Raw genomic sequence first — 10,263 nt, forward strand, 5'->3', positions numbered from 1 at the left:
TATCTACAAGATTCTCTAGTGCTTTGAGACTTAAATCTTTCTACCAAAACTCCTACCATCATTGATTGTAACCGTGAATACTCCTACTATTTACGTACATACAGAGTGTATTCACAAATATCACTGACTTAAAACTCAGTTGCATTCCATAGCACATTTAAAGTGATGAAATATTTTTAGCAATGATGCATTTGCTACCACTTTACACTGCTAAATTTCTTTTTCTTCTTAAGGTTACTCGTCCCAACAAAGGGCTGAAAAGTGCTGAGCTACCTTCTTCGGGTGCTTGTTCTACTTTACTCACTTCATTGTTAACTTGTTTTCATTCACACTACTCTGTTTGATACTTAACAGAATGCACAGAATCACAACGTTGGAAGAGACCTTCAAGATCACTGAGTCCAACCCATGCCCAAATACCTCAACTAAACCATGGCACCGAGTGCCACATCCAGTCTTTTTTTAAACACATCCAGGGATGGTCACTGCAACACCTCCCCAGGCAGGCCATTCCAGTACTTTATCACTCTTTCTGTGAATTTTTTTTTCCTAATATTCAATGTATATTTCCCTTGACACAGCTTGAGACTTTGTCCTCTAGTTCAGTCAGTTGCTGCTTGGAGAAAGAGACCAACCCCCACCTGACTACAGCCACCTTTCAGGGAGTTGTTTAGAATGATAAGATCATCCCTGAGTCTCCTTTTCTCCAGGCTAAACAACCCCAGCTAGTCTTTTATATACAAATAACTATTAAATATACAAATAACTATTAAATATACAAATAACTCTAGTCTTTTTAGTACTTTTCACAAATAAGATATTATCTATTCACAAATTCTTGAAGGAATTTTATGGCTATTGATCCCTCAATTACTTCCTTCTTGAGTAAATGTTCAGAAACTAAACAAAGAAATGAACTGGTTAACTAACAAACAGATTTTGAAATATTAAAATGGCAATAAATGGGATTAAAGGAGTGCAATTAAGAGCTTGAGCAAGTACTCCCCCATCAGCACTACTTGCAGATCACTACTCATCACTCACTGTACTTAGGAGCTTTGTTGCTTTGGCATTCATCCTGAGAAGTGTAAGTTACCACAGGCATATGTCACCCTTTCCCGACACCACTTCTACTCTGCACAAGACCATCCCCTGTCTCAAAGGTCACCAGAGGATATTCCAGGGCAGTTCAGGTCATCCTTCATGGCATCTGCAGGCTCAAGGTCAACCCTCCATCTCATTACCATATGCTGCCGGCACAGAACACTGTCTGAACACGCACCAGCTCTGGCAGCCCCCGACACGAACACTGAGGCTCTGCCCCAGCCGAAAGAGGAAGCCATGTGATGCAGAACAGAAAGCATGGCGAGATGTGACAGACGCTCTGCAGAGCAGGGTGGTTCTCACAGGCTGACCCCTGCCTCACTGTGGCTGAGGAGCTTTGACCAGGAGCTATCACAAACCACAGTGAGCGTCCCTGCAAGCCTGTGACTGATCTCTGCCCTTTCCTCTCATGCCAGGTTGGAAAAGACCTCTGAGATCATTACGTCCAACCCATGACCAAACACCACCATGTCAACCACATCGTAGCACCCAGTGCCACGTGCAGTCGTTCCTTAAACACCTCCAGGGATGGCGACTCCACCACGTCCCTGGGAAGTCCATTACAACACTTAATCACCGCTCCTGTGAAGAAATCCTTCCTCAAGTCCAACCTAAATCACTCTTGGTGCAGCTTGAGGCTATGCCCTCTTATCCTGTCAGTTGTTACCTGGGAGAAGAGAGCAACCCCCACCTGGCTACACCCTCCTTTCAGGGAGTTATAGGAGAGATGAGGTCCCTCCGAGCCTCCTTTTCTTCAGGCCAAATAACCCCATCGCCTTCATGGGCCTGCACACCAGACCTTTCGCCAGCTCCCTTGCCCTGCTCCGGAGCCCCCGCACTCACGGACACGGGAGACACAGGGGCGGCAGCGCAGCCTGCACAAGCCGCGGCCCGCAGGGCGGTACGTGCTGCCGGCCCGGCCTCCGCACGGCGCGGCGGCAGCGCCGGGGCTGCTGCGGCAGCGGGGCCGAGACACCGGGGCCGGGGTGGGTTACCTGAGCTGCGCAGCGCTCTGACCTCGGAGCGGCCGCACCGCGCCGCGGCCGCGCCGCCGCCCACCACCTGCCGCAGGAGCAGGCGGACCCTGCGCGCAGCGGGACCCCCGGCCCCGCCGCCCAGGCACAGCACCCGCGACGGCATGGAGACCGCGGGGAGACGGGCACGGCCGGGGCAGGGAGGCGGGCACGGCCGGGGCAGGGAGAGCGGCACCGCCGCGGCCCGGCCGAGCGCGGGGGAAGGGAGGCGCAGCCGCACAAAGTCCCGCCGGAAACCGGGGCCGGGCGGGCGCGGACCGGTGCCGCCGGGAGCTGCGGGAGCGGGGCCGTGCCCCACAGCCCGGAGCGGCCCCTCGGGAGAGTGCGGGGTCCGCTGCGGGGACAGCGTGTTTTCTTTTCATCAGAGGGGGCTGAACTCCACAGCTGGAAACGTTTGACACAGCCCGGAGAGCCCGGCGCGGGCAGCGGCCGCCGAGGTGGATTCGAGCGCCGAAGGTTTTCCACCTCTGGTCTCTCACGGCCCTCCTGCCCCGGTGCCGCCCCTCGCCTTCCTTCTCGGGATCCAGGCATTTCGTACTTCAGGAGGAATTTGAGTTACTCCGGAGTGACGTTTGGCTTAGATGTGAGATTTTTGTAAAAGGTCACGTTGCAGAAATAGACTTCAAAACTGACTTATTCCAGCTAGAGGTAATGCTCTTGGATCTAAGTAAAAGCACAGGAGTAAATTTTAAAATAATTTGTGGAAGGCTGAAGCTTTCACGATAACTAAGCCTAATTCCAAGGAAAATCCAGTTGAGACTTGGATCTCAGCACCTGTAGAAAGACGGTGAGGGACCTTTGTAGAAGTGGAAGCCAGAGTGAAGCCACCACCTTTATCAGCTGTACTTCAGGTTTTGGCTTTCTCAGCCGAGAGAATTTTGCTCCTGTAAACCTCCCATTTCCTGCACTGAATAATTATCCCAAAGGAAAGTCATTAAAGTGGGAGCTAAGCATTAGTTGAAACATGAACAATCTAGACTTCTAAGCCCCCACAAGATACTATGAACAAGGAATTTTGGTCTTGTCCTAGACGTTTCTGCAGCTCAGTGTTAGGTGCATTAAACACAAGAGCTGAAATTTCACGATCTTTAGCATTTCCTGTTGGCTAGGGTATTGGTTAGGTATCATTTCTATTCTTAGTACCTAATATAGGTCTGTGAACCTGTTTTCTGGGTCTAAGGCAGGATAAACTAAATTGAAATATCCTTTTATGGATATTGCCCTAATTTCTTGTAAGCTGGAGATCACAAATGCTGAAGGCTAAAGATAGGCTAAGTAGCAAGAAGGTCTGTTGGAACAGACTAGAAGGCCAGTGAGGCAAAATCACAATGGAATGGTTTATGAATATATCTTAGCAATCTGGGATATTAAATTCAAAGACTACATTTTTCTTCTTTGTCATAGCTATATGAAAAAGAATAAATAGTGACAGATACACAAGCAATTAAGTGCATCACCTGAATGCTGAATAGATTTATGCTATGCTGAAAATAAGGAGACATTTCAGTTTTGTACAGATTCACAGTGTTTTCACAGTAATTTCACACTAAGTGCTTTAATTTTCAGCCCTTTCTGAGTCATGTATCTATAAAATGTTTTGCTTTTTAAAGCATTGTCTTAAAATTCTGAATTAATCAACTTTGCCAAAACTTTACATTCAGCCTGGTGTTCAGCCTCTCAGCTTTCCATCTGCAGCAAGAGAAAACTATACTTACTGATTTTCAAGCTGATGCTGTGAAAGATATAATGGAAACATTGTTATCTCTGTGCATAATTATGGATGTGGTAATTTTGTTGCATGTATCCATGTATACACAAACACTTAGATGCACAACTTGAATGTTGCACTGTTTTTAGGCCACTCAGTCCTCACAGCACTCAAAATTAAATGTAATAGTGTGAATGCATAGAATCAAGCTGTTTCTTGTATACATGTGATATTTTTATCTGGCTGTACAATATTAACATTATTGCTTGAGTACGGCATCCGCCTCACTTGCTAATCATGAGTGATGCATACAGGCTTTACATATCTGGTACTTGCTCAATCCCCTCTGTGGAAAGCGTGATTCCGTCAGTGGTTTGGTGCTGTCATGAAGTGGAAGGATTTAGCAGTCTGCATCTGGTGTGTTTGTGAAGGCTTTCAGCAAGATTTACAGCACCGGCAACAAACAGCAATTTCATATTTTCATTCCCTGACTTAACAGCACTCTTATGGGGAATGTCAAGTTTCTTAACAAAAATACTTTTCTTTCGATTAAATAGAAAAGAACTCACTCCAAAGAGTGCGAGCTCTAAAAGCATCCCTCTGAGTTGACAGTTTCCAGACTCTTCTCTCTAGTAGCTGTCAAGTACTTTGCTGTGTACCTCTAGCTGCAAGACACAGGTGCAGACTATAAAGAACAATACATCATCTCTGCCTAGTAATAGTCAGTTCTACACCAGAAGAGAGAAGCTGAGATGAAATCCTGGCTTCATCTGAACTTCTTAGGAAATCTCCCACTAAATGCACTGAGGGCTGAATTTTACTGAAATGGTCTGGCTGGACTACAGTAATAGGAGTAAGTCAGTCTTCATTTGCTGTTAAAGCTTTGTCTAGAGGGTAGGTCTAACATTAAACTCCTTTGAAACTATGTCCAGAGAATGTGAAGAAACAAAAAAGAATATTTTAGAATTCATATAATTCCTTAGTGGTGTGGATTCCATCTAGTGATACTAACAGAAAAGTCAACCCATTAGTGGATGCAGGCCTTCCTTACCATTAATTTTCCTGAGATGAAGAGGATACTTCTGCATCATTTCAGTTAGGCAAAATTAGTTTCCTTGGATTAAAACTTTAGAGTTTTCTCCCAAATTAGCTGTAGGTGCCTTAAATAGTAAATGTAGAGAGATCCAGGCTTACTGTGTATTAATTTTGAACAAATATAACTATTATTTCCATGGAACCACTCTAATTCACTATAGTGAGTCTTTGATATACCAGAAGGTGCTTCTCTTGTATGAAATTGATTTGTAACAATATAAATCAAATAGAAATGGAAATGCACACCTGTTTCTTTGTTGGCTTTAATCCTAAATTTGTCCCCTTGTTTAATCCAAGTTGATATTAAAAAAATAAATGGATCCACCAATAAGATATGAAGGTTCTAGTGTAAAGTGTCTTATCTCCTAGTTCTTGCTAAACTGACTTCCATTTATTATAGCTTTCTCTGTATCCAGTGGTTGCTAGAATATCCACCTCTTTGCTCTGCACTCTTATAATATAAGCAAGAGTCAGTGCTATAATTCGTTCTACAAATGGTGTTGATGATAGATTTCCCACCCCAGAATGTGTAATTACTACCTTTCTTGTTAAGTGTTGAAAGATTCTTGCTATCTGTTTGTATGGCAACTTCCTTCAAGAAATTAAAACCCAGTCTATTAAAATCCACTCCTTTAGCTTTCTTGGTATCTGTTCAGACCCCTCTCTCTCTGAGTTTTCCTGTGCTATTTGCACTGTTACACTGAACTAAAACAGTGAGTAAGGATAAAGTCACTATTGATTTTTATAAGAAATAATGACATTGAGGTAAGGAGGTTCTTGCCACCTGATTGCTGAGTGGAAGCTTGACCTAATGACCTCTAATTACTTGGAAGTACATTTATTGAAGATCAGTATTACTGCCAGAAAGTCTGTATTTTTTTATTTTTTTTTTTAAGGAGAACAGAAGGTAAAAAAAGTGAGAACTCTGCTGAATGGTAGTGCACACTTGAATATATGTTATGGTATAAATGCTTCGAGAGTATAAAGGCCATGAGTGATGGCAACTGTAATTTCTTATGCCCAACTCCATCTGTTTTCAGTAGTTTGTTACTCCACCATTCTTTAATAATTTGGGCAGAAATTTTTCATGCTGTATTTCTGCTGCAGGCAGAACACTTCTTTTGAAATCTTAAACAAAAATAGCTTAGCCACTTTTCAAAAAAGAAAAGAGAATGTTTTACTCAGGAGCAGCTATAACCCCTATGTGACTGGGAAGCTGAATGGCTGAACAGCCACATCACATGAAGGAAATGCTTACTGCTTTCCCCATTGTTACTGGAAAATGGAGGGGAGAATAAAGATTAAAACTTTCGTCCTGCCTGATAAATCTGGTTTGGCCCACATGAAAGCAGTTCTAAAATGAGATACTTCATCATGCTTCAATTTTAGATCAAGGAGTAGAGTTCTGCTAAGAGAGTCATTCTGGTTTCAGAAAGATGCTTTTTGATGATGTCTTTCTAATATTCAAACCAAACCTCCTCTGGCACAACCTGAGGCTATTTCCTCTTGTCCTATTGCTGGTTACTTGGGAGAATCCAACCCCCACGTGGCTATGTCCTCCTCTCAGGCAGTTGTAGAGAGCAATAATGTCTCTCCTGAGCTTCCTTTTCTCTGGGCTGAACAACCCCATATTCCTCAGCTGCTCCTCATAAGACATCTGCTCCAGACCCTTCACTAGCTTTATTGCCCTTCTCTGGGCATGCTCCAGCACCTCAATGTTCTTCTTGTACTGAGCTACCCAAAGCTGAACACAGGATTCAAGGTGCAGCCTCACCAGCGCCAAATGCAAGGGACAATCTGGTCCTGCTGGCCTCACTATTTCTGATACACATTAATCATCATACATGATGATTAATGAGGCCTGCTGGCCTCACTGTTTCTGATACACATAATCAGCTCACTTGTGTTTTACTTGATTTATCTGTACTTGCATCAGATGTATGTTTACTGGCACTGGTGTCCTTCCTGTGTCCTTCATGGCTGTCATGATCCTCTGAAACAAATCGGGTATCCTCTTCACCCATTTCAACACTGGTGTAAAATATCTGCCAAATAAACTTCATTGGTTTGTATTTAGTGTTTGACTTTATAACTGGTGTGTTAAGCAACTGTACACAAAGCTGTTTAATAGAGTGGGCTGGGTAAAATACACTAGTTCCATCCCCAGTCTTATGTGCCTATATTCTAAAGCTTTTCCAGATACAGCCCACAGCTCAAAGGCAGCCACAAAATGTTAGTAGAGCTGTTAATACCTTAAGAGATAAGCAAAATCTGATGGTAAGTTTCCTTTTTCCTTAAGTTATAAACAAGTTATAAACAACTTAAGTTTATAAACAACTTAGCTTTTCCTAATGATTATGTCTCAGTGGACTGTCTTTTGCTGTCTTCAGAAGATTGCACAGAATAACCTCCAAAGTGTCACTGGTGGCATGTGCCATTGACCCAAATCATCAATAAAATGCCAGATTTCCTGAAGACAGGAATAATGTTGCTCCCCTATAATTCAGCATCATCCCTGTAAAGCACAGGTTAATTCATGTATCACAAAGGTGAAGTTTCAATAAACTGTGAGGCAATCTCACAAGCTCATTTTTGCTGTTAATGAATACGGCTTCACCATACTCTAGCTGCAGAACTTACAACATTACTGCAGTAGAACCTGAGGCCTTTTATGGGGTTTACATATTCCCAAAAGGTGAAAATACTTATTGCCTCATTTCTGAACCTTTCACCTCTCTGTAGTCATTATTTCTTTGTGATATTGTCAACGCATCTTGCTGGCTACAGGGCAGAACTGTGAGTTGCAAAAAGTGAAATATTTACTCTAGAATGAAAGCTGAGGTGAGCACCCAACTGTTCCACTTAGACATTAATATCCCAAGTCTTTGTTTAAGGGAGCTGCCAATGAATACCCTGCTGGCATATGTTCTGGGTCCATCTAACAGGAGAGCTCACAATCAGCAGCCTGACCCCTCGACCTTGTCAATGTAAATAAAATACATGAAATTGTGCCTTCTGTGCTGTCATCTATGTGAAGGGGCATTGTGGCCTGCATATCATGGCTGCATTAGTGTTACATGAACACAGAATGAAAACCTTCACAGACTATACATGTATAAAAATGCAGATTTAAAATAACTCTAAATGACCTGGTCTGAGATTTGAAATCCCACAGAGTTGTATTAATATAATCTCTTGTGTGTAATATAAATTGGAATGAATGATATTACTTTTTTTACTGGGAATTTTAAACTGAAAATTGATTAAATCTTTTTTAAAAGTATGGTCTAAACATTTTGAAAGAAATTCAAAATTAAAAAAAAAAAAAAGCCAAGCCAGCTCTCATGTGGCAATGATAGGATTTTCTTTCTAAAAGAAAAGACCTTGAAAATGTTTGTCATTCATCTCCTAAAGTCTACATCTGAAGTGAAGTACGATCTTTACTTTCTCAGGACAAGACCATTTAACAGGTCTCCAGGAAAACTCCAGGAAAACTCCAACTTCACTACAATTCTCTTAGTGTTTTTAGTTCAGCAGCATTATCTTTTACACAATAGGCAAAGACAAATAGTTAAAAATCTGATTGTTGTTTCAGCTTTTGTTTTATTTTTCCATTATGTTCAGATTAAACAGTTCAAATTGAAAATTAGAGACGTTAACTGCATGAACCAAGGATAGATTCCAAAAGAAGAGGCAGGAGATACAAAAACCTCTTTCTTTTTAGGTCAACCAGATTTTCAGTGTGTGTGAGTATGAAACTTACTTTCATTTGTCCTCTTTGATGTACTGTAGCTAGCTATATAATTTTATCAGACACTCTGTCTGGGAAAATTCAATTTATAACAAGTGAAAGAAATGTGAAAATGGTGATTATGAGGAGATTAAACTACCTGTACATTCTTAGCTCATACATGAGGAGGTGGATTTTTTCCTTTGTTTTATAAGTGGCTGCATGGTAAAAGAAACACTTTTAAAGTCTACAACCGAGCCTCTCAAATAAGAAAACACCTCAAATTCCTCTGAAGGTATTTTCAGAATTGAAATATGATCTCTGTCTGAGTAGGACAGTGCAACCCAACCCATCTCAACTTTCACTTTCTGTCCTCAGCAATGGTCTTTTTCTGTCCTAATATCCTCAATGGATTAATGTTCTAAGAATACTTAAATGGGATTGTGAAGCTTTTGTTTACACTTGGGACAATATTCCTCTTCATTGGCAAATTTTTTCTCAGTGTTCATTGTTGGGTCTTTCTGAAGGTCAGTTTAAGGACATCCTTAAAGCCTTGCCTCCATTTCTACTTCTATTTCCTTGCTTCATAGTGTGCTGAAGTAGTTCAAGAGCAGCACAAAGCATGTCAGATGCAGTTTTGTCTTCAAAAGCTCAGAATTTAAGGGCTTAAGCTAGTTTGCATGCAATTTGTCAGTCATACTTTGATTTCAAAGAATGAGTACAGTTTTTCAAGTGGGTAGGCGTTAGCAGAATCAGTCCAAGGAGAACAATTACACAAGTTCACAGGAGAGAGGATTTTTTTGTTAAAACTTGAGAGTGCTTTGGCTGTGTTTTTTATTGCACAAACAGTGGCTGACAATCTAATTACTGCTATGTTGTGTGCTATGGAAGCAGGGAGTACAGTAGGTAAGAAGGAAAGGTATTAATGCCCTCTTATGCAATTTTTCATTCCAGATCAACCTCTGAAATCCCTTCCCAAGTAGGCATAAAAAGGGGAGTAGGAATGAATGTCTCCACTCTCTAAGCTGGTGCAAGATGAATCAGCTCGCTGCCATGTGAGGGAACGGGCCCAAGTAAAAATGTGGTGGCTTAGTATCTCAGTGTGTAGGAACTTGACAGTGAGGTTTTTTGCAATTGTTCTTAATTATTATTCCCATAAGTATTAGAAGGAATTTGAAGAAGGGGAGGTGGGAGCCCAGTGAATAGGGAACAAATAAACCTGGGTGTAACTTCACAAGTAGTTATGAATAGGAGCTCACACCACTTATCTAACTTCAGATTTAATTGTGCAGCTAATTGCTTAATTACAACAGAATCTATTTTATATCCTACTTGAACAGCAGTGTTATCTGGGTTGAGGACAAAAGGAAAGAAAATCAACAGTATAATTTGAACATATTCACAGGATGAAACTTCTGCTTTGGAAGAGTTGTGCCCCTTCAGACATAGCAGTACCAGTGGTCATGAGATTTTCCTTCTTCAGATCTGTGTTTGTAAACCTGAAACCTTTTATTTGCCTATAAAACACAGCAGTCATAAAGATGTTTGGCAGCCTGTGCTAAGACTAATAATATTCAGCAACAGTTCAGCTA

General features: G+C 41.8%; 1 protein-coding gene across 2 annotated transcripts in view; it reads right to left on the reverse strand.

The window, feature by feature from the left end:
• VWA8 (von Willebrand factor A domain containing 8) overlaps nt 1–2,428 on the reverse strand; it is a 181,476-nt gene extending 179,048 nt beyond the window's left edge. The window contains exon 1 of one of the 2 annotated variants that reach the window (XM_030272011.4): nt 2,100–2,428. In XM_030272011.4, the coding sequence (XP_030127871.4) occupies nt 2,100–2,244 (145 nt within the window). In that variant the 5' untranslated portion in view covers nt 2,245–2,428. The remainder of the gene's footprint in view (nt 1–2,099) is intronic. The other variant, XM_072928692.1, reaches the window with a different exon arrangement.
• Between the last annotated feature and the right edge of the window lie 7,835 nt (nt 2,429–10,263).

The sequence above is a fragment of the Taeniopygia guttata genome, chromosome 1 (genome assembly GCF_048771995.1).
Source record: "Taeniopygia guttata chromosome 1, bTaeGut7.mat, whole genome shotgun sequence".
NCBI lineage: Eukaryota > Metazoa > Chordata > Aves > Passeriformes > Estrildidae > Taeniopygia > Taeniopygia guttata.